Genomic DNA, 25408 nt, shown 5'->3' with positions numbered 1-25408 from the left:
AGGTAAGCGTAAACAGAGCGCCGCACCGCAACAGTATTATAAAGCAGCCGATACCCGCTTCAAGCCTTCAGATGGCAGACTCCCTCATTCCCCCCCACTGGGAAGCATCAGCGACCGGCGTCAGCCAGCCGCAATGTTACCCATCACGTGATACTTGTTCTTGTGTTGTGTTTTGGCTTTTTTACGGTTTGTCTGCTGCATAAATTCTTTACACATTGTCTCCAAGTTAAGCCTGACTGCTTTTTTTTGCCAAGCTACCGGAAAATTAGGCAGAGGTTAATTTAGTAAGTTTTGTAGTTCAACCTTATAGAGATTGTGATTATTCAGATTCTTTATTGCCTGCATAGTTACTTAAAACCATTGCAAAATTGTTACATAAAATACAGAAATAACTTATCAAATTCATCAGAAGAGGAATCTAATTAAAACAAAATTTAAATACCCCTTGTTGGGAATGTCTTTGCCATTATAAAGTCTGAGTTCGTTGTAGGCATTGTGTGGGACTTTTTGTGTCTTACTACTATGAAATGAATACGTATTATTTCTAGTCCAGTCATGGGATTCTTTGCAGGTTATCATGATTGTTTTAGTCCAGTTATCTCCGATTATTGTGAGGGTTAACCCTTTACTTCTAGCAGTATGTTCTAGTCGTGGTCTGGTTAGGAACATATGCTGTTTAGCATTCTGCAGCCTTAGCCTTGTTCCGTTTCCGTTGACTTGGGCATTTTTTGTTCAGCCAGCATAAGAAATTTGACCAATCTACAGTTTAATTGTGTATTTCCTGGCTTAAAGCATGGTAACACTGCTTGTCTCTTGGTCCTAATGCCTTTCTGTCTGAAGGGTTCTTTAAGAAGCTGATTCCGTGCTTGGCACAGGTCCTTGCATAGGCAGATTAAGTGTAGTATATCGCCTCGTTTGGTGTTGCACAGCCTGCACGACTCATGTGCTGGTGGCCTTTGCCATGCTGGGAGGTTCTGAGCGCATTGAAGGATTCCCATCCTGTGCCTCAAGAAGTTCGTTTTTATGGACTTCGAGTAGCCCTGGTTGAAGTACAATTGTGGAGCCAGTGTTTAATAGGAGTTAAGGGTCATCCAGGCATGCGATCTGTTTGAGAAGGTTGCTTTATCTTCCACCAGAGAGATTTGTTTTAAGGATTTCCAAACCAGTTTCTTGAAATTGGAATAGCCGATTTGTGTATTCCAAAGTTCTGTGATTTGGGTAGATTCTAGGGCTAGTTGTAGGTAGCTTCTGGCTTGGGACTGCTCCCTGTGCTGTATGTCCTGCCACAGCAGATAATTTAATGTATTTGAAGTGCCACTTCTGATCCTGTGCAAACAGATAATATACGTGCCATGCCTAGCTAGATCTTGCCGTAGGAGGCCAAACTCTAGCCTTATTTGAGCCGGTGATGTGTAGGATGGAAGGCTGAACAAGATTCTATGGGCCTTGACCTGTAAGCTTTCCAACACTTTTGCATCTCTTTCCCGCATTGCCTCACTGCCATAGGTAATTGAGGGGAGTAATTTGGCCCGGAGTACTTTTCAGAAGCAGAGTCAGGGTAGGCCCCGTTAGTTTTCTTGCAAGATTTTTCATTGTTAATGCAATCAGCAAACATTTCCTTCTAACTTCCTCTTTCTGAGGTCTAAACGTCCCATCCTTGTCAAATGTCACTCCAAGGTACTTGTATTCTTGAACTGGGACAAGTTTTGTACCGCCAAGGAACCAGCTTTTTTGGAGGTTGTTTTTATTGTTTATTGACATTGTCCGTGTCTTGCTCAGATTTATTTTTAGGTTGTTTTCTGAGGCGTAGTTCTGCATGCTGTCAGTAGATGCTGGAGACCAACGTGCCTGTGACTGCGCAAAACTAAGTCATCGGCATACATGAGATTTGACAGTGTTTGCCCTCCAATCCTTGGTGAGTGGGAATTGCAGGTGTTGAGCGCCTTTGGAAGGTCAGCCATAAACAGATTAAAGAGGGTCGGGGCAAGAACGCAGCCCTGTTTCAGACCCTTTCTTGTGGGAACCTTTGCGTAGATGTGTGAGTCGCCACCTAATTTCACCTGCACCCAGGTATCTGTGTGCAGATGTTTAAGCATGTTTAAAGTGGGCTGAGGTATGCCCCATTGAGCCAGTTTTACCCATAATCTGGCCATATCAACATTATCAAAGGCCGCACTGAAGCCAATATAACATAAATGTAAAGGTATTTTTGAGGCTTTGGCTGCATTGATTATTAGCGAGATTGTGAGAATGTTTGTGGATGTACGTGCCATTTTGCGGAAGACGGTCTAATTCAGCGGTATTATAGAGTTCATCTCCGCCCAGTTTGTTAGCTCCTCTAATACAGTGCCCGGCTGCATTGTCTATTAGAGCTATTAGGCGATAGTTGTTGGCCTCAGCGTTATCACCTTTTTTTGTGGATTGGCACTATGGTTGAGCCTTTCCATGATTCCGGTATTCTATTTAACCGCCTGAAATAAAGGATACAGGATATCCGCCCAATCCTCGTGCTTACCTTTAAACAGGGCTGGTGGAATTCTGTTCGGACCTGGGGCCCCTTCCTTCCTTCCTCCCTTTGGCTATCCACTTCTAGATTAAAAAAACGCTGTGAGCGGTTGTCTGAAGTCAGAGGGCTGTTGTCTTTGAGCAGGAGCTCCTGATCCCTCGTCCCCGAATTACTAGCTCCATCTTGATATCCAGATGTCCTGCTTTCAGCCATAAGGGATCCAGCACTATCGGTCTGATTATTGAATTGAGTGGTAAGAAAATGTACCCAGTTTGCTTCCGAAATGTGAGACCCAATACCCTTATGGTGTGGGTGAATAATCCCGTCCACTGTCTTCCAGAAGCGGGCACTATTATTGCTGTTTGTGTTGTGTAAAAGTTTTGCCCAAAACACATTCTTAAGGTTGCTGTTGATGTTCCATTTCAGACTTTTTAATTTTGCCCTTTGCTTATTCAAGGACGCTTGGGCAGTGGTGTTCTCTGGGGATCTTCTCAGCCAGCGTAGTGTAGCGTTTATTGATTTTTTGGGGAGTTTCAGCTGCTGTCTCTGGTCCTTCGAGTTTTATTTTTCTCCCATGCTTTCTGGGAGTTGTTTTTTGTTTCTGCGTATTGATCTAAAAGCTTGTGGTCAATTTTGTCTTCCGGGCTGAATATTGACGAGTTAAAGAGTTGGATTGCTGCTTCGGCCTGAGAGTTTTTATTTATTGTGCATTTTATCCTTCTTAAATTGGATATGAAGATGCCCTCCAGAATTGCATCTGTGCTAATAGGTCTAGCTATGGTCGCTGTTATTTGAAATTCTTGTGGGCGATGGTCGCTATCGCCCTTATCCCCCATTCTGTACCCAAGTATGTATGGGAAGAGAGCAAAGCTTACAAAGGTATAGTCCAGTATGGAGCTTGTTGTAAGAGAATAGTAAGAGTCGACTGGTGGAGTTTCGTCCGAGAATCTTCCATTTAAGGCTCGCAGATTTAGATGTTCTAGTTCTGCGAGTAGGCAACTATTGGAGTACTTCTTCTTTCTATTCGGTGGGTGACTTTGTGTAGAGATATTATGAATTCCATTTTGTATAGCAACTTCCTCTCCTTGTGACGGACCTATAAGATACTGATTTAGGTCCCCTGTCAAAATTAAGTTCGGATTTTCCATCACTGGTGCGAACTTTGCTACTTGATTTACAAGTTCAGTAGAGTCTTTCACTTTCCGTTTGGGATGTACATATGAGTTAATCAGGCACACTTCCAATTCTTCGACATCTGTGAGGATTGATATTGTGATTGCCAATATAGCGTTTGATGATGAATCCATAAGAGTTGGTGAGGGTATGCTTGTTGAGGAGACATATGTTGCCAACCCACCAGAGCAATGACCCTATCTGCCCTTCCTTTTTGCTGGACTCTCAAAGCAAATGAAGCCCTCAATGTGCTAGGGAACCGAGAGCCAGGTTTCCTGTAGAAAGATTATGTCAAAATTTGTGACGTATTGCTGGAAGTCTGGGTCCTCAATTTTTGTAGCTAAGCCGTTTATGTTCCATGAGCAGAATCTAAGAAGGGATTCCTTTGTTTTACTGTGGCTTTGAACTTGCTCATCGTGTCAGTGCTCCTCTGTGCGTAAGATGATGGTTTGCGATATTGATTCCTTATTCAAGCCTTGGGTTGTTATAGCTGCTGCCCATTGTGCCGTTTTTTGTTGATCCCAGTCAGTGTTGGATCTCTGTTGGCGGGATCTGCCCCGTGCTCCTCGGAGTACACAGTTTGAGTGTAGTTGGCGAGTTGTTGGTGCTGGGCTTCCTTCACTTAGTAATGGCGATGGATAGGCTGGTTGTTTTGAAAGGAACAATTTCTATGCCCCAGCTTTGAAATATGTCCAGTTGGGCTAAGATTGCCTCTGCAGTTTCGCTTTTAGTCCACATTGTTTTTGTGGCCTCTAGGCACTGAGGGTTGGTAGAGTGTATACATTCTATAGAGAGTAGATCTGTTGACCTTATGCCAGTAAGATTAGGTATTGACCCAGTTAATGTTAGGATGTTCCCTCGGTTCAATATGTCCTGAGGTCCCTTGGAGGTAAAAAGAGGAATACTAAAACCTCTGCTGCCTGGTGTTTTCTTGGACTTGCTGTCAGCAGTAGATTTGCTGTGTGTGGCAGTTCTGATTGGAGTATGCTGGCAGTTATTTCTTTAGACTGTATTTCCAGTTTGATACTTGGTGGTTCGGCCGTGGAGGTCCTAAGGATAGGCTTATCTTTGCTTGGCGTGGGGGAGGATTGTTTTATAACTTGTCCTTCGTGCTGTGCCTCTCTGACTGGGAGCCTCCAGCTTAATCTTCCATTGGGGTGTATGATAGTCCCTTTAAATTCTTCCTGCAATGGCTCCAGATTTGACCCTACTGACTTAACTGTCTTCCCCCAAGATTCTCGACTAGGCCCGTTGTTTGAGGTCAAATTGATGTTGATGTTTTTGTGATTTGTGTTAGATACCTTTTGGGCTTTCGCAGTGCACCCTTCTTCCCTTGGTTCATATGAGGGCACTGAGTTAATGTGTAGAACCCTTGTTTCTCCCATTGAGTCTTGGCATTGTAATTGCTTTTTGTTATGGCCGCTATCCAGGATTGTTGTGTGAGGAGTGATGGTGAAAACTTGTTTTCCCTCTTCTTTATGATCCTTGCTAGCCCTGTGTGTGATACTTTGACCGTTATCTTCTCCCATTTCTCTGTGTACCCTAGTTGCACGTGCCTGGTGTATGGCTTCTTCTTGATTCCTAAAATGATTGGAGGCATTTGTTGCCAGTTGTGTTTGTTTTGCATTGATTACATTAGCTGAGTTACAATCACGTTTGGCTTGATCTGAGAAAATTAATAAAAAAAGCTGTTACATTTGGAGGGGGCTTTTGGTTACGCCCCTTCCTTTTCAGTTGGCGGCGCTGCTTTGCATTCAGTTTCGGAGATCCTCCATATCTGGGACTGCCCCTTCCCTCTGTACCTGCCTTGACATTTCCTCTATGCGTATTGCTGGTTACTTGGGCGTTGGATGGTCCCTCTGAGTTGCTGGAATCGCCTTGGCATTTTGCTGTTTTTCCTGCTGTTACACTTTTGATATCCTTGACCAGGCTGCTTAGAATTGAGGGTAAAGTCGATAATTTATCGATAACCTGATCGCAATTGCATCTGAATTGGAAGTTGGATTGGGCTCTTGTTATTAATCCGTTCAAGTTTCCCAATTTTTCGTCGATACCGCCAGTGTGTTCAATAATGTTAGTTGGATTTCCATATTATCAGATTGAAATTGCAGTGAGTTAACAGTCAATTGTATTGTGTTTAGCAGTGACGCCCAGACCCCGGCATTTTGATTATTTGCTTGCGCAAGCTTTTCTGTGCCTTTTGTAGGTTGTACTGTGGGGTATTTATTCTCAGAGGGTTCTATGGTGGTGACCTCACTTTGTTCCTGTTCCTTTTCCTTTTTTTCATCATGTTTTGGTGAATAGGTTGCAAGCAGTTCTTCCCTTTCTTGTGTGGTCAGAAGGACATTGACGCCCTCGCATCTTTTATCTGGTTTAGATCCTGTTTCCATGCTCTCACTCCTTTTCCTCCAATTAGTTCAAGTAAGCATCCTTGGTCAAGGGGTGGCATAGTTGAAAGTGATTTGTCGCTTGAAGAGTCCATTCTTTTGATTGGGGTACTATGATTACTGGACAAGATGATTTTTCTGAGTTTATCATTGGTAGCGTTGACTTGCTTAAAGTCCATTCTCCTCGTAGCTCCTTTGGTGTCACTCTCGGCCTTTGTTTTGTTAAAGCCCCCGTCCTCATCCCTAGCATCTAATTTTGGTAGAGATGTGGGGGTCTCATAAAGCTTATGTTCTGTAGTAGGAAGCTCTTGAGGGCTGATTTTTGTTGGGGAAGGTCCTAAGTCTCCTGGCGCGCCTGTCGAGGGGCAATTACTAGCACTTGTGTCCATTGAGACTATGCCGAGGTACGGGTTTGGTGTGGTGATTGGTCTAATACCCTTTCTACTTCGCTGTGTTCTTTGCGCGCTGAGTTTTGGATGGAGGTTTGGGACTGCAACGGTAACAGTGGAGATTGCAGACCTTTTAGGGTTGAGGTGTTTGAGAAGAGGGCTGACCCTGGGCTCCTTAGGAAATTGAATTTCCTGTAGATCTTCGGTTGACTGGAGTTTATATCCCTGCTGTGTTCTGGCCGTGCTGCAGTCTCACACTGTCGATGGTCCAGCGTAACTAATGATGGTTCTACACTTTGCACAACTCTGAGATTTTTTTCTTGCCTTTTCTGCTCTTTGATTTGGATGGCAAAGCCTCTCTTGTTCTGCCGGACCTCATTTGGTCAGTGTGCCGCAGGTCGGCGTATCGCGTGTCGCCAGCTGCTTTGGCAAGGATCTCTTCTGCTATCGCTCGCTTGCCCATGTGCTCAGACCAGCTTCTGGTATTTTACTAAGTCAGGGCTGGACTAGGCTTAACCAGTCTTTAATGTCTTTGCTATCTTTTTGATATTTTACGGGCTTTGTTGACTTTATTGCTTTAGCTCTCTTTAACTATTCTTTAACAGGTTGCTGTCTGCAGTTCGCTGTATTCTATTTAGTGCTGGTGCTTGCTTTCTGTTATAGTAGTGTTAAAGTGAGGTTGCTGCCACTATCCTTATGCCCGTTTAACACCAGTTAAGACGGTGAAGTGGAAATGATGGGAAAGCTAAAAGAGTCCCGCTGTGAAGATTTTAAACAGTTGCCCCCTCTGTGCTCTTTGCTCTATGCTTTCGCATAATGATCCGGAGTACTCCTAGTGTTCCAGGTATTCCTGGTACAACTGGCTGTAGGGGAGCTGCAGGGGGCTGGTACCGTTCTCGGGAGTGGATAGGATCCGAGGACTAGCGCAGAGCTACACAGAGCTATACAGGTCGAGTAACAAAGGGAAGAGGCCACAGGAGAGTGTTCAATGACCAAGAATGTGCAGATGAGCAGAAGCAGGAACTTGACAGGTAGTGCCCCCCCACCTGTCTCAACCCGCTGTGTAGCGCTGTAGGCCTGTTGCTGGTACCCCAAAACCTCCTGTCAGGCTGCCGGTGACTCACCGCTCCGTGCCTGTCCAAGGCCTCCTCCTCTCTCCTCCTCACTCCGGTGACAAAAGCGCCAACTTACCTCTATATTTCTCACACAGCCTCGCCTCGCTTCGCCTCACTGTGTCCGCTGAGCTCCGCTCACCATAATGCCCTGCCAAGGGTGGGAACAGCAGAGCCACTAAGATTAGGAAGTCGCCGGCCGTAGCTTCAAAGTTCAGGTGGCAGCACTTGTGATCTCCCGCTGCCGCCGGGAGAGTCGCGGGCTGTGATCTCCCAAGCGGTCAACACTTTGATCTCCCGCTGCAGTCTGTGAAGCCCAGTTCAGCAGGGGCAGGAGCGGGAGCAGGGGGGCAGCGGCAGCCTCTTGGAGCTCTGGCGTTACACGGCTGGCGCTCTGGCGTTCGGGCGTTCAGTGCACCGACTCTCTGCGAAACCCAGACCGGAGCATGGGACTAACTCATTTCACTTGTCCTTACGTGTGATTGTTGCTTGAAAAGTGCTTTCACCTCCCCCCCCCCGCCCCCCCAACAATAACTCAGTTTCTTACATTGGTGTTCAGTAGTGGGATCCAGTACTTGTGTTTGTACAACACCACAACACCACACAGTAGTTAAGTGTAACACTATAATAATCGGACATCCTTTTTCTAAATTCAAGTATTCTCACCTCCTTTTTAGGTCGAGCCTCGACAGCGCTTGCGCTGTCAGCAAGACCTGTTGTATCTCTTCAGTGGGCTTCTGGCACACCCACCGATTTCCATTGGTTGTTTGTCTGTGGCAATGAAAAATGCTGGCTTGTTAATGGTGCATTTGTCTAAATGTCTCCCCTTTATGTGCTGAATTCCCCCCTTTGGCGATTTCACTCAAAGAATATTTTTGTTGGCCATCACACTGTACAACTGAGATGGCCTCTCCTTCCTTTTGGCTAAAGCAGATTTAGCACATCCCTTCTGGCTGTTGCAGGGTTAGCATTTTAATTATAGCAACAGAAACAAAAGCGGTTTTCCACCTCCATGGTTTCTTCACATTTGGCTCATTATTGAATTGCTCCCTCTTGTGTATTGCTTGCGGTTCCTGCCTTGCTGGTTATCAGGGGCCACTCACTGCTCTGTCTTCACAAGGGCCGGGTGAATGCTGCTCTATATCCCCACTGCAGGAATGGGATGAGACCTATCAGTTGTTTGCATGTATTTATGTTTTGTTTACATTGCGCAAACTCGATCCGTAGGTATTGGAGCACTTTACATGCACACGACATATGTTATCGAAGGACACATTCATTTTTGGCAGGCGCGCATAGATTGAGTTATTCTTGGTGCCTGAGTGGGCAGAGTCAAGACTGCTCTTTTTACCTCTGGAACTCCAGTTGCCGCTCCTGTGTTGTGCATTGCTTGCTGTCCCCACCTGCTGGTTTTTGTGGGCAGCTGATCTGTCTTCACAAGGGCCGGGCGAATACCGCTCCATGACCCCCGCTGCCCAACAACCTTTCTGTTTGTATTTTTTTGTGTATTTTTTTATATAGTGCAAACTTGATCAATAGGTATTGGAGCTCTTTACATGCACACCACATATGTTACAAAAGGACACATTCGTTTTTGGAAGGCGCGCAGAGATTAAGTTATTTATGATGCCTGAGTGGGCAGAGTCAAGGCTGCTCTCGTTAGCTCTGTGACTGGTTGCCGCTCCTGTGTCATGTATCGCTTGTTTTCCTAGTTATCATAGATGGGCCGGCCCCAGAGGCAATAAGCATCTTTGGCATCATTACCGTAATTCAAGACTTCTCGGACTGGACATCAGCTGAACATAATTTGTACAAGCGTCTTTGACACCCCAGACTACAGCCCTATTTTTGCATATAATGTCCACAATCACATCAAGTTCATGTTTTGTGATTGGACTGCGCTGCAAAGGATATATTTATTTGCAAGCAGTGGGAATGTTTACCCTATTTCGATGTGCTTTATTGAATGCTATAGAGAGATTATCAGTGTGCAGATGAGTCAATGTTAGAACATACAACAGGAGATCGTACAGAAAAATACCGTTTTTGGAAACAGAGTGGGCGTACAGGATAAATTTCAGGCTCTTGTAATGAAGGCGTGGCCATGTACGTAATCATGGCATGAGTCAGAGGAGGATCAAACCAAGATAACGTGGGAAGGTGCTCACCCCTTAGGCTGAGTCTCCAAGGTATTGTATTGTATTAAGATATTTGTACAGCGTCTCCTACCCTTATGTGGGTTAGTGAGTGACAGCTTTTAGAGAGGTGGAGCTAATGCACGCCACACCTACATTAAGCCTATTTGGCGATCAGAGTGTGAAGCAACAACTCTAGATTAGAGAGAGTCCACTGTGCACTTTCCTATTTGCTCATACTTTTGTCCGTGCAAGAGGACGGTGACCTCAACGCAATAAAGTAGCCATGGAGTGATGGCAATTTCCCTTCTTACATCCAGTATGGCGCACACTCACCAAATGGCGATGTGAGAGAATATCAAAGTCTGACCACCATGTCAGATGGCTGGGAATACAATGTGTGTATCTCTTGCACAATCTTTGTTCCTCACCCTCCTCATTTGTTACGCAGTCAATGCTGGCTGCGTTATTGTGCTTTTGAACTTTTTCTTTATTCATTAAGTTGCTGGTGTGCTCTTGTCTACAATGCAAGAATTGTCTCCAGATATAAATAGAATTGTTTAGTGGGTTATGATCCTTGGGTCTCAGTGGTCAGTCAGATCACATGGAGGTGTAGCAGTATCTGACACTAACTCATCCTTGAAACCTTTATATATTTTTGAATATGTATACCAGTACACTTGAGCAGACCTCTTTTGGGATTGGGTTCAACATGTGTGATGTTCAAAACAGATTTTCAATTTACGGTAGGGCTATAATCCTATACCATCCATTGCAAGCTCACGGTCCTGTCACTCAGGCGTGTTAAAGCTGCAAAATAATTCTGTGGAGTGTTCTATTAACTACTAAAATGGTAGTATATTAGGTAAAGCAAATAAAACGTCACTCTAAATATTATTTTTATTCGTTTATTTTGCCCTGAAATCTTCTAGAAGAGCCTTCAGCCACCTGTTTTTTAATGTATATTTTTATTAAATAATAAGTAGTCCCTGTCACCTGCTATACATTCCATTGTACATTTTAAGATTTTTTTGTCGCATTTTTATTCATCCATTCACACCCCTTTACGTTAACAGAGCCTTAGCTTTACTGTTCAGTTGTTATAAAAGCTTATAATATGGCAGGGGGTGAACTTTCTTTCTTTTAAATAACTTCACTGCAAAACGAACATAAATAAAAAAAATCCCATTTACAATGCCTGTAGCTGCATCTCAAACAATTGTGAGACCTATTGCATTGCAAATGCTTGTTACTACAATGGAGATGAAGCTGATCAACATGGGTAGCATCAGCAAGGCAGAGCTACAAGGAGAGGGGGAGGAGAGGAGAGGGGGCTGAATATGGTAAGGAAGGCCACAAATATGGACTTCTAGGTAGCTCTCCAAGCGTTTAAGTAGCTTAAAAGAATGCAGTCTGTCTCAGAGGACAAGGGAGAAGATGATCCTGAGGCGGAGGAAGTGGATTTGGAGGAGGAGGGCCTAGCCAAAGACCCCGAGGAGGAGAAGAACAACTTGTTCACAGTAATGAAGCCCATAGCAGGGAGCAGCAGCCATGGCTGGTGCAGGTAAGAGCGGTGGGGTATTGTTAGTGGGGGGAGTCAACATGCCACGACAAGGGAGAATAAAATAAAATAAAGAAAAACCCTTACCTTGCGCTCGCTGAATCACCAACTTGGTGGTGCAGTGAGCGCAAAGTAAGTTTTTTTTAAAATTCATTTTGTATTTTATTTTATTCTCCGTCGTAGTATGTCGACTCCCCCAGCCCACCGCTCTTACCTGCAACGGCTGCGGCTGGGGAGCAGTGTGACCAAAACCTGTTCCCTGAGGAGCTGGTGGACTGGAAAGCTGAAAGGGGGTTTAAGCTGCAACATACCTCAGAATGTGGGAGGCAGCCAAGGAGGAGGCTGCTGCCAAGATGGCCTTGGAGGAGATGAAATTGGCACTGGAGGTAAAAATGACAGGGGAGAAAAAGACAGACAGAGCCTTGTAGGAGAGAAAAAAATTGATGGCTCATCAAGTGAGTATTTAAGAGCTGGAGCTTAAAGCAAGAAAAAGACTCCGGTCCAGCAGCAATGGTGGCAGCAAACCACCCAGTGTCCACATTGACAAGTACCTGGTGCCAAATGTTGTGAGGGGATGGTCTACACTAGGGGTGTGATTCTTATGAGATTGCCTTGAAGATGCACAGGGTAACTGAGGAGAAATGGGGATCCAGTCTTTGGAGGCACATTCCCTGTGAAGGGGAGTGATGCACTGTTAGCCCTAGGGGAGGGAGATGGTATGAGGTATCCACTTATGTAAGACACACTTGTCAGAAAATATGTTCTCACACCTGAGAATTATAGGCAAAAATTTAGGGACAGACAGACTTTTCCCCAACAGTCCTGGGTGGATTTTGTGGATTACATTTGCAAGGGCCCAGATGGTTGACTGAAGAGCAGTAATGTGGCGAGGAGGAGAAGGGAGCAGGTGGGAGAAGTTATTGAGGCAAGGGGGAGCAACGGGAAGTGGGTGGGGAAGCAGCAGCGGAGGAGGATGAGGTAGGGGTGGGAAGATATTAAAAATAACAAAAAAAAGCTTTAGTGATAGACCTCATGGATGAGCTGGGGTTGGAAAGAGGAAGCAACATGGATAGTGGGTGTAGGTTGTGTATTTGTGGGATTGTGGGGTGAGCCAGCACTCAAGGGAGAGAGCAAGAAAACACTTGCACTTACATGAATTACTGATATGAAAAGTAGTTCCTTAAATGTGAGCAGTAGAAGGAAAAAAGTAGTCCAGTCAAAAAAGATAGTCCATTAGCTGTGCTGAAGGGGAGGTAATAAACATAAGAAGAAGATTGAAAGTCACTGAGTAAGAAGCAATCAAATACAATTTACAAGGAAGCAAACAATCACAAGTAATGGCTGGCAATTAGCCCATTAGATGTTTTGCTGTGGTCCACTTTAGGCCTTTCAACAACAGAGCGCCTAAAGCTGAGTATAGCTCGGACCTAAAAAGATGCTATGTGTTGACCGAGGATCGAGAACCAGGGGAAGTAGTCGCCGTGTGAAGAGAAAAAAGGAGGCAAATATTTCGAAGGGTATGAGTTTGCCAATTCCTGAGGTTTTAACCCGTTATTTTTTTATCTCTTTGTAGTTTGATTTAGAAAACGAGAAAGACCCAGTTGTCATAGTTGTCTCCACAACTGGCACTGGAGACCCACCCGATCCGGCAGGACGATTTGTGAAGGAGATCCATTGCCGCTCTCTACCTGCCAGTCATTTTTCACATGTGCGTTATGGTTTATTAGGTAAACTCTTTTGTCTTTCTTACTAAGCATCTACTATGTAATGCATTGACATAGTAAAATATCTTGTTATATGCTGCTGCCTTCCTCGGAGTTGCAAATCAAAGTAAAGTGTCCTTATTTATTAGAGACGCCCTGCTGGAATTGTGTGTGACAAATAAGAGAACCTTTTGTAAAAAGGTTTGCCTTGGCGGCTCTTGAGCAAACCTATTTTCTTCTGATTTCTTAATGTACTTTCAGTGAAGTTTGGCATGCATTGTAGATTGTAAATGTTCTCATGCAGTGTAATCCGTGAGAGAACAATATAGGCCTGTGATGGGGTATACTTTATTTTGTAATTACAGGCACAATCTGGTACATTTAAAGATATGACACTATATGGCCATGGGATTCCTCGCTGGCATGTAGTATCCTCCTCGGATACAGCTGTTAATACATTATTCCATAAACAATAGATTTTGTTCTCAAAGTCAGGCCATGATTAAGACCTCATGCTCCCCCTGAAAACTGGAGAGCCAGTAGAGTTTGCAAAGAACAAATAAGAAATACGTGTGTTGTGACATGTATACCTTCTGCCAGGATACAGCACATCGATATTCTGAGATAGTGAGAGAACTGTAAAATTCCACACCTGAAATCGATTTTTTGAGATGTGCCCACACATTAGAAACAAATGTGTCCCTGATGGCCTTTGTTCTAAACTTGTTAAAAGGTAATGTATGGATTGAATCTGGTTGGGTCATCCATGAGAGGTCATATGTTAGGCTGTTGTTTTCCATAGCATTTACAACCTGCGTATGTGTACCTTGTCCTTTGAGGTGTGGACATGAATGGTTATGTGGTTAGTTTTCAAGGATTGAGAATGCCTGATTTCTTTGCATATACTATAAGAGTTAACCATATTAATGTTTTATAATGCTATATTTGCCCCATCCTTGAATCCATAGTACTAACTGAAAGCCTGCGACTAAGACTTGGCATGTGCATGGATGGTGTCCGGTTTTGCATTACCTTGTGAGAAGTGGCTTTCCTTCTTATGAACTAGTGTTCTGTGAAGGAAAGAATGGTAACTTTTATCGGGGTTTTAATACTGTATATGAAAACCCCTGGTGCTGGTTGCGTGAGAGGGACTTGTGAGATCCTGGGAGGTTATGTGGACTTTGGATGACAACTCCTTCTGGGATGTGCTCATTCTGACATGAGGAGAGAGAAAAGGATTACTAGATGGTTTATATTTCCAGCACTCTGCCATTGAGTTAGATCAAGGCATTAATAAAAAAATGTTACAGGCTTTCTTTCGATATTTTATTTTCAGAAACATTTTATTGGATTTTAACATAACATCACCAAGAGAACTGTAGCAGTTCCACGTAACACATTCACAGTGACTGTGCTACAGATTGAGGAGAGGATGTAGCCTAATGGTTAGAGCGGTCGACCTCAGAGCTGGGGAACTGTGTTCGAGTTTTGGCAGGGGAGCTCAACATCCTGTGATTCTGGGCACATCACTTAATCTTTCCATGCCCAACAAAAATGAATGTGTCTGTCTATAACGCAACCTTTGGTTCTAGTTTGTGCTATACAGGGCACAAGTCCTAAAAAAATAAGCGGGGGACTAACCTAATTAATCAGTATACAAGTGGCATCGCAGCGCGTGACATCGCGGTACTTGACATCACAGCGCGTGACATCACAGGAAGTGGGATCACAAGAAGTGACATCAGATCTTAAGCCCTCACATATATGTTTAGTAGGTCTATCATGAGTACATTTAAGCACATTTCGGTATACTTGCAAACCCTCCTGATTTAGGCAGAAGATTCCCACTTTTGTAAGCTTCACATAAACCAATGTTGCCATTTGTCAGCGTAAAGCTTCCTCTACCCATAGTGCTTTAAAAGAAAACATAGTGATATTTAATTATTAAAAAGCCTCTTTGGGGGTAATAATCACTATATAAATGCGATTTATTTTGTGCAAATACTGGGAAAGACCAACACATCTGACATTCATTCAGTGCATGCATGTTTCCTAAACAGAGCCTGAACAAAGTGAACATCTGCCTCTTAAGTATATGTTAAGTGCTACCAAGGTGTGAGCCTTTGTTTCCCCACTACTGCATTTGCTTCTAGGTGTGAGGCTCCTGACTGCTGCCAGCAAGGAGACTCGAACAAAAGAAGGCCTGACGACCCCTCAAATTCGGCCTTTGTTATGGCCCCAGCAGGAGTCGAAAAAAAAACCCAGCATTTGCAATGCAATAGGTCTCGCATTAGGACATTTGGAGCTATTGGTCTTGTAAATGAAATTATTTTTTAACTTATGTGTTTGTTTTGAAATTATCTAAATTAAATTTGTTATTTACAATGCCAATAGTTATAACTTTCACAAATGTGACACCTATAGCATTTGTAATCAATATGTGTTTTATTGAAGTGACTTAGATGTATTGATATTACAAATAACAATGGATTTTAATTTTTTAAAATAATTAATACTTAAATAAAAGGTATTGTAATTTATAATGGCAATAGCTTAATAGCTTACACTTTTGTAAATAACTTTTATGAAGAGTATGTTCAGTGTATTTTATTGTGACAAAATTCAAGAACAGAAGTGAAATATCAACATCTTTTTGTGACATTTGTAATAAAGCTTGAAACATTGAGAGGACATATTTGAATCAGTTGTTGTTGAATGGTTCTCAAATTTCCTAGTTCCACGAATGCACTCATCCAGTCCAGGTTTTTGCTGATGCATGCTGGGATTTGTAGTATTGTTTAAGCCTTTATACAACTATGCCCACAAATCCCACTATTCAAAGAAAATACCTGAACTGGATGAGCTACACCTGCGTGTAACTGGGAAACTTGAAATAAGTAGGGTGACAAAGCAGCCAAATAGATCCAGGTCATGTGGGTCTGTTTCAGCCAGTCCTAATGTTCTAGCTAGCAGCTACAGGGATGATAGCACCTGTAGGCTCGTAGCAAAAAGAGGAAGGCAAATCTACAAATCCAAGAAGTGTTGTTGGCTATAAAGACAAAACAAAAGCTATAGATGGGACACAGGACTGGGCCTATTTCCAGGTATGATAGCATCAACAACAGAGCTCATGCCAGGTTAAAAGTAATTCTCAGTGTTCGGTGGATTGCCACGACTTTAGGAGTAGGACAGTGATTTACCCGGCAAATATTTTACAATTAATACTTTGAGGACTTAATTTACTTGCGGTAACATTGCTATTAGCAATCTGCACAGCATGCACACCCCTCACTCAGAGATAAACACAGACGCAAAAGTTGCAAGTATGGAAACATTGAACTAGGATCACCTACTGTTTAGCCACATGAGCTCAAAACTAAAGCCCACAATTATGCCACAATCTAATCACAGGTTCACGTTAGCATCACATGTTCAGCCACCTCTAAAAGATGTTCCATAACCATAGATGCATTTCACCTTGTTTGGACTCTTTTATATATCGGAACTGCCTGTCAGTGGCCGGTCTGTAGAGGCAGCGCGGGCTGGAAAGCAGGACGCATGACCTGCTGGGAAATGAGAGACTTTGGAACCGGCCGAGCAGCTTCCAAAATCCTGCCTTCTCTCAGCTGCGGAGGTGTGCCCGGTCATGTGTGACGTGTTTTCAGCCAGTCTTGGCTTTAGCCCCAGTTTCTCATCTTGTTCTGGGACTTGTAGTTAGTTTCACATTTAATATTGCTAGTTAAGAGGGGGTGAAGGCAGTCTCGCATGGCATGGGGCCACTTACCTTTGAGATCTAATATTTCTCAACTCGTGGGGAGAGGCTCCTTTTAAATAAAAACATGGTGTGCGTTGACAAATCTTAGTGTTAATTAAAAACAAGTTTAAAAAAAATAAAAGTACACTGGGAGGGGGAGGAGAAATGCGAGACAAAAAATGAAGCCGGCCGTGGGCAGTGAAGTTGTACATGTATTACTGGCATGAGAAAACATGGGTCTAGCTTGATTACACCAGTAAACACTTTAACTCTAACCGTCGCTAAAATAACACACCAAAATAAACCAACTTTTTTTCCCAAATGTATTCCGGTCCTAAACCAGCTACGTTCTTGGTCTGAACTTAGTTTTTTCAAACCTAATAGAGTAAAAGATACCAAACGCTTATTCCCAAGTCACAAGAATTATTTTTTACAAATAAATATTATTTGTGCAAACAAGTTATATTTATGAAGTAAAATGGATCGAAATGAATAGTGCAAATGAGTAACTTTCCGTCCAAATGTGTCTGTCATATCATGTTAGCTGCCAACAAAGAAGGGAGACGAGAAAGCGAAATGAATTGCGAGCGATGACAGAGGGGTGAGGAAAAGTATAGAAACAACAGAAGAGAAAGACAATAGGGGAGCTGCAGAGAGGGAGGCGACAAACCGAGGAAAGAGGTTCCAAGGAAAGTGAAAGGGAGACACTAAAGGAGTAGATTGAAATTCGAACACAGAGGGAGAAACAAAAGGGCCATGGATGGGGAGAGACTAAGGGAGGAAGGCAGAGTGAGTTGGAAGAATGAAGGGAGAAAGAGCAAAGACAAGTCGGGCGGCACAACAGGGGCAGTAAAAAAACGCGGCCGCGAAATGAAAGCCTTTGATGCAGCAGGGGTCGGAGCGGATACCTTTGAAGAGCTGCTGGAGGCACCACGCTGGTGAACAGATGGCTGGCTTTGATGTGCACGCGCTGTTAAGGTCAATGCGCTTGCCCATTGAGCTTGCTTTTCACGGGCACAGCATCAAATCGCCCGTTTGGTTAAACTCTGGTTAATCCCCTATATTCTCGCAAGCGCATTGACAAGCGACACCTAAAAAGAGCCCTGTCCCCGCCTGCATGTTGTTGCAACCGAAAGCAGATAACAGGCAGGCGCTGCTGAAAGTGTCCCGGTGTTTGGGAATTACAACGGGACGAATTCAGCATCTTTACCAGTGGGGACCAACTTCTTGGCAGGGTGGATTGCGTCCACCCTGTGAAAAAAAGTGGGTGTACCCCCGACTCGTGCCCTGGTGCTATGTAAACAAACACAAATCTCCCTCTCACTCGTTACCACCCTCTCTGCTCCCTGGCTAATTACAAGACTCTGATAATATTTGCATTTTTACTCACAGTCATAAGCCATAAACACGCAAACTAGGAGAGACCTACAAATCTCCATGGCCAGTGGTATACAGACACTCATCTGATTTTCCTTTCAGATACTCTGAAAGTGAGTTCCATATCGTACGGCATATGCCTTTCTCATCTGTGATTCAGTGCTAGGCAGAGGCGCAACTAGAGCCACATTTCGGAGGGGGCTACTAAAAATTTAGGGGACGGGGGGCTAATTCTTCAAGCAATAGTCATAGTGGAGATGCAGGGGCTTTAAGAAGTGGTGAGAAAACAACAAAGCCTCATTAGCAAGTAAATGGTCTTTTAAAGACCTGTGAAGTACTCTGGTGCGGCTGTGTGTGTGCCCTGGGAAGCCACACACAACGGGGGAGGGGTTGCGGGGGGGGGGGCTTAAGCCCTTTCAGCCCAATGGGCGTTGCGTGCCTGGTGCTAGGGCACATTCATTGCCAGCGTACCATAAATCTCTTTGCTCTATCACTGATAGATCTTCGCAGCCATGTTGCACACCAGCGTGGCTGCTGTTCAGCATGCATTCCTCTTGCTTTCCTGTAAACACTGTCACGTTAAAGTCACTTGAAGAAAAGTAAACTCCAAGCTCCCTCGGAAGAAGGAGCCGGACATTTGACCTTTGTGTTTTAAATTCACAGAAAATGTGACCAGATAAGAACAAGATTTAAAGGCCTGTTTACTGAAAGTGAAATCTCGGAAGGATTCAGTCAACCAGTTTTGGGCAAGGGACTATCTCAAGCTGGATAGCTTTAACCCCTTGCATGCTGATGACGGCCCAAAGCCGCCATGCACTACGGCGCTCGTGTGCTGATGACGGTGGGTGCCGTCATAAACCCACCCACTTGCGATTTTGCCGCACAGGCGCAGAATCGCGGCCGCATGCAAGGGGTTAAACAAATAGAGCCAGTAAATAGAAAGCAAGGAATTGTGAGTTACAAACCACAAAGCCAATGGTAAGCAATGGGCAGTGAAGCATTTTCAGGGAAGCTTTCTGAATGTCCCCAAGATGTCTTCAGCACACCAGACATCGTAGGCTTCGACTTAAAAATAATATTTCCGTCAGTTTCAAAGCTTGGTGTCCCTCCCCCTAAGACAACTCACAGTTTCACCACACACCATCACTTTACTACGGCCAGCGTTTTGTCCGACACCCATTTTGAATCCTGGAATGGAATAAAATCTTTTGAATATTTTTTCTACTTTTCCTTTGTTGGTGTAGGTGATACAAAAATGATAGACAAATAAAACAGGCATATTTTTTAAAGCAGTAAACGATTTTATATTTCAGTGCTGAACATAGTTGTCTTTCCTTTACTATCACACCTGCATTCATTAGGCCACATGAGAAAGGACAGCAGTTGGTCTCAGGGAGGAGGGTGCCAATTTCAATGTTTACAGAAGACGGCACATATGTTTACCCCCCCCCCCTGCCCCCAAAATACTGAAATGAGGGGATTGTGTTGCAGTACTAACAAGGTAAGTGGGTGGTTGCCTACCCTAGCCATTTGAATATGTGATGTGTAACATTTTGCGTTTACTCTGAGTTTAATTCGCAAAATTGTATATGTGTATGAGGAAGATAGTATGAATTGCCTTTCCCATGAGGATTTTCCACATTATCTGACCTCCCTAGGTTCTTTCTTTTTTAAATTAAGGTGGTCCTTACAAGTAACTTACTTTACATGTTGCTATCAGTCTGCATGATTGCCGTTATGTTTTTCTTCTGGAGCTCCCAAAACAGTGTGAGATGCAGGAGAACCTACTCCCAGCATTGTTGCTTCTGTACACTTGCTATCCTTATAATAATAGATTGTAGAAGGATTAGTGACTTGTGAATAACATAGAAGCAGACAGAGTAAAGAAGCGGTGTTGCTGGATTTGTACTCTCTGCTCTCCTGAACTGCTGGTAGCTTTTGAAAGTATATATTTCTGAGATTAGATATAGCAGCAGCTGCTCCTCCGGTAAGGCAGAGGAGCATTTCCCCTGCAGCACATGCAGCAGGTACATACAGACTAATAAAATGGTCATTACCATTTTATTTTTCTGAGTGCCACTGACTGCGCTACCGCAAGCGTGATGGTGGAGGAGGGATAGACCGATTCCTGCTATCGCAGGATTACTGCTCAGTGTGCATGCCCGATTGGCTGGCTGTCTACAGTCAGCCAATCTATCATGCGCACTTTGAAGGCACAGAACCCCAGCCTCAAAATGAGCGCTGGGTTAGCCTGCTCCAACAAATCCTGGAGCTCTTTCCAGCCGCTCCAGGATCGTTTGGATTTGTATGCAGGAAGTAAACCACCTTCCTTCCTGCTCATCTTTTTCTAGAATGTTATTGAAGTCCTCAATGCCTCGTTGGCAGATTTATAATGGCTAAGAAACTTGAATGTGGTTGATAAGTAAGCATTACTATTTCTCTAAACAGATGTCAGGAGTGAATTATTTTACTGTTTACCCAACAGTGACATTCATCATACAATCTCTGAGTATGTACTTGTCTGTGTTTTCCATAAAATATTTTGGTTTATATCTGTAATCTAGTTTTTCCCAAAACCTATGCTTTATTGAGACTCATAGTTGATCCTAGTTTAGGGCATTAAGACTAAGCAACCATTGCAGCATACATGACCCGGCGCTTCTCTACATTGACCCCGATAGATCAGGGCACAACACTGTGCTGATTTCTAGTTATCTGTAGGTTTGCAGACATGCAGCCTGTCGGACCAGTAGCTCCACATTACTTTAGTCCCGTTTCTCTAGGTTTGGAAGGAATGGGAACTCCCATCTTCCTTTCTGATCGTGCTTTTGTAGAATTTTCTACCACCAGATGCTCTCCATTCCTTTGTTTAATTGGGAATCTTTGTGTACAGTAGGTCAAACAAAAATATTTGATTCCCAGTGAAAAAGGAAGGGTGTTGGGAGCCATGGGAATTGTGACTTATCATTTTCAGAATGTAGGTTACGTCTCATGGCATGTTAATCAGTAGTACGTAGGTTAATTCCAGAGGAGTACTTTAAGAATGTCATATGCTTAATCTACCTCGTGCCTTATTACAAGATGTTTTAAAAGTCACCTTTTCTTTATGTCACCTATATGCAGCTAAATATTATTCTTGGGATAATTTTTGTTTCTATGTAACTAAAATAAATACGCAAATCATTATGAAAAGAGTGTTGTATCAGAATGCAACATTTCGGGATCCGCAAAGTTCGAAAATTGAGCCGTTATTGTAGTGGCTTGTAGAGTGTTTCTTACACTGCATGTAAGGTCAGAAAGTCCTTTCCTGCGGGTCACGGATTTGAGTTCAAGTTAACCAAAATGCGCTCCTTTCTTTTATGAGAAGGTATGCCGTGAAAAACACTCGAGTTAATTTGATGTTTTTCAACAAATTAAGGCTTGTGTAGTCCTTTGCCAAGCCATGTTAATGCACTGTTCATTTTGTGTGATATAGTTTTTTTTTCTTTAAAAACAAACTTTTTTGTCAAATTGCACAGTAGGCACAGGGCTCTGTACCCCAGAGACCACTGCAGTATCAAGTTATACATTTAAAAGACAGCAACCGACCTTTTTTTATAAAACAATGGAACCAAAATATGTGACATTGAGTATCGTTTAGGATATCTGCCTGTAGGAAGGGGGAGGCTCTAGTTGGCGCAGTGCAACACTAGCGACAAGCAGGGACTCTCTCTTCCTCGTCAGGGCTGAGGGTTACCTTCCAGAAAACCTCTGCTTACCCTCTAGGTAGTGTGGCTTAAGCAGTCGTAGGCTAATCTTTGGGGCACATAGGGTTAAACACTTGCAACAGTACACCTTTACAACCAACCCACCACACAACGAGACCAGACTGTATTCTGTAAAAATATATATATCTTTATATAGATTTTAAGCAGGCTTGCGAATACAGTCAATATACTTTATGAAAACGGTTGCAGGTTACTCAATTCGGGTTACCACAGTTCTTATGCAGTTCTCTTGATGCCCGTAGGCCGGTGTTACTCAAAGTTCTTGTGGAGCCGGCGGCTTCCAGGGGATCTGTCCCACGTCGCGTTGCCTTCCCGGGGTCGCTGATCGTTGCGGCTCTTCAGCCGAGCAGGTCACTGGTCATCCGGGGCAGCGGTGTTCTGTGGCGGCAGGGTCCTTTCCTCGTCGTCCGCTCCGACCCTGGAGGCGGCGGCTGTGCGGTGGTGGCAAGTGGCAGTACGGTCCCCAAGTGCAGGACGTACCCAGCCAAGTGCCGGTGCAGCTGTGGGCTCACAGCTGGGCTGTCGGGCAGGCTACCGACCTAGCGGATTCTCGTAGGGCAACTGTCCGTCTTTGCAGGTGAGTGGCTGCTCGTTATGCAGTCCCCTCGAGAGCTCGGACCGGACGGGTCCTCCTTTGCTTTGCTCTCGGGCTCCCGGTGCAGTTGCGGTCACGGTGTTCGGGCCAGCGGCGGCTGGTCCTCACTTTGCTTCCGCTGTTGCTTTGGGCCCCGGTCACGGTGGTCGGGAGGATGTTGATGCCTTAGAGGAGATTCCTCCGTCAGTGCTGCGGCGATGGTCAGCACCCGCAGTCGCTTTCTTCCAAGGGGGTAGCGTCCACTGGTCCTGGGACGCTGGTCAGGGGGCAAGTTCAGTTGCAAGCCCTTGGAGATCTCTTTAGCAGAGTTTGGCACAAGTAGAGCAAAAGTCCTTTCGTAGTCTTTTTGTCTTCCTCTCCTTCAGTAGCAAGGCACCAGACACAGGCAAGAGTCAGCACCCTTCCTTGTCTCTCACGGTCCTTCTCGTAGGGCAGAGTCCTTCTGTGGCCCAAACCGGATCTAATTTTCAAGGAGCAGGGCTCCTTCTTTTATAGGCCAATTCTTTTGTTCTCGCAGGCCAGGGGGGCCTTTGCGTAGCCACTCTCAGTTCTGGAGTACCCCCGCGGGTGTACTCCGGCTTCTGCTTTCAGTGTGAGGGGCAGGCGCATCAGACGCCCCACAGGAGGTGGAGCCAGCATTGTCCGGACAGGGGTGGCCAGAGTACCTTGTTGATGGGGGCTTCGTCCTTCCTGGGCCAGGTGCTGACAGAGTCATCCGCCGCTCCCCAGGAGGGTGGAGCCAGCATTGTGGTGGTCGAGCACAGTGACAGTTCGAGTCAAGAGGCACTCCTACCTCCCACTAAGGTGTAATCTGCGCATTCACCACCTGTCATCCCTCCAGCCCTGTCACTCACACATCCCAGACAGTCAGATGCACATACCAGCAGAGGCGGCTGAAATGGTTAAGCAAGCAAAGGCTAACTTTCTAAAGGTAGCATTTGCAAACCCAGGATATTAAAATAAACTTGACTACAAGAAATATCTTATCATCCTGAGTTCAGGCATACTAAACATGACTCGCTACATGGCTCCTTGAGCCTGCGGGGATTATAGGGTGTAATAATCCTCGCAGCTCAGTCTGGCCTAATGGAGCGGGTAGCCTTCAATAGTGAAATACGGTCTTCGTTGTAAGTCACTACTAGGACATGCCACGCACATCAGGGCTTGTCCTACCTTGCACCTACAACGCACCCTGCCCGCAGGCCTACCATAGGGGTGACTAATATGTAGTCAAGGGAAGGGTCGGTGCTGGCAAGTGGGGACACTTGCCCAGCTAGCGTGACAGTAGGAGACCGCACGCGGGTTCTGCGGTCGCAGTTCCCAGACACATCTTTACGGCTGCTTCGGTGGGTGGCGCAACCAGCGCTGCAGGCCCACCAGCAGTATTGGCATCTACAAGCCCCCGCACTCTCTCGTGCGCTTTACTAGGGACTAACAGTAAATCCAATGCACCAATCAGGGATACCAATCGTATGTACAATTTACAGTAGGGAGCACTTGCACTGCGGCACGGATCAGCCGTGGCGCAGTGCCCTGAGTATCGGAAAACCAGCAAAACATCGGAGGCACATCAGCAAAAAGTGGAAGGGAGACTCACGCCAAGGTGCCAGGTCTAACACGTGTCCCCTCCAGCTGAAATGTGGGGGGAACTACCCTTCCCCAGGGAGTTCCACATCACTAAGGCGGAAAAATCTGGACAGACCGTCAGCGTTGGCGTGATCGGTGCCAGGGCGGTGTTCTACCGTAAAGTCCATACTCTGTAGAGAAATGGACCACCTCAACAGTTTCGGGTTCTCACCCCTCATTTGCATCAACCATCTGAGGGGCCTGTGGTCCGTCTGAACTCGGAAGTGAGACCCAAACAAGTAGGGTCTTAGCTTCTTCAGCGCCCAGACCACAGCAAATGCTTCTCGCTCTATTGCACTCCACCTACTTTCCCGTGGAAGTAACCTCCGACTTATGAAGGCTACGGGTTGGTCAAAGCCCTCCTCAGTCATCTGTGAAAGAACAGCCCCTACACCATGCTCTGAAGCGTCTGTTTGCACAATGAACTCCTTGGAGAAATCGGGGGCCAGGAGCACGGGCGCCGTGCACATGGCAGTCTTCAGGGTGTCGAAAGCCTTCTGACAGGTGTCAGTCCAAATCACATTCCTGGGCTGCTTTTTCGAAGTCAGCTCTGTCAAGGGGGTCACGATCGTGCCATAGCCCTTGACAAACCTCCTGTAATACCCAGTGAGCCCCAGGAAGGCTCTCACTGCAGTCTGGGTCTTGGGGGGTTCCCAAGCCAGGATGGTTTCGATTTTGGGCTGCAAGGGGGCTACCTTGCCACTCCCAACTTGGTGTCCCAAGTACACCACTGAACCCTGCCCAATCTGGCACTTGCTTGCCTTGATTGTGAGGCCTGCTCTGCGCAGGGCCATCAACACTTCCCAGAGGTGTCGCAGGTGTTCGGGCCAGGTGCCGCTGAACACCGCGATGTCATCCAGGTAGGCGGCACTGAACTCGTCCAGTCCAGCCAACACCTGGTTGACCAATCTCTGAAAGGTGGCAGGGGCATTCTTCATTTCAAATGGCATAACCCGGAACTGGAAATGCCCATCTGGTGTAGAGAATGCCGACCTCTCCTTTGCCCCATCGGTCAAGGCGATCTGCCAGTACCCAGACGTCAAATCAAACGTGCTGAGAAACCGGGCAGCCCCTAGCCGATCAATGAGCTCGTCAGCTCTGGGGATGGGGTGCGCGTCAGTCTTCGTGACTGAATTGAGTCCTCTGTAGTCCACACAGAACCGTAGTTCGGGTGTGGCTCCCGGCGCAGCAGCCTTCGGCACCAAGACCACGGGGCTGGACCAAGGACTGCTGGAAGTTTCAACCACCCCGAGGGCAAGCATCTTGGAGACCTCCTCCTTGATGCAGGCCCGTACCCTGTCAGTTACCCGGTAAGCCTTATGC

At 45.3% G+C, this 25408-nt stretch overlaps 1 protein-coding gene across 1 annotated transcript in view; it reads left to right on the top strand.

Annotated features, from left to right (window-relative positions):
- MTRR (5-methyltetrahydrofolate-homocysteine methyltransferase reductase) overlaps positions 1 to 25408 on the top strand; it is a 403763-nt gene that overhangs the window by 22867 nt on the left and 355488 nt on the right. Inside the window, exon 3 of the mRNA XM_086965276.1 lies at positions 12837 to 12990. Within this exon, the coding sequence (XP_086821402.1) occupies positions 12837 to 12990 (154 nt within the window). The remainder of the gene's footprint in view (positions 1 to 12836; positions 12991 to 25408) is intronic.

The sequence above is a fragment of the Lissotriton vulgaris genome, chromosome 4_1 (assembly GCF_964263255.1).
Source record: "Lissotriton vulgaris chromosome 4_1, aLisVul1.2, whole genome shotgun sequence".
NCBI classification, from domain to species: domain Eukaryota; kingdom Metazoa; phylum Chordata; class Amphibia; order Caudata; family Salamandridae; genus Lissotriton; species Lissotriton vulgaris.
This window is presented reverse-complemented; position numbering and strand designations above follow the sequence as displayed.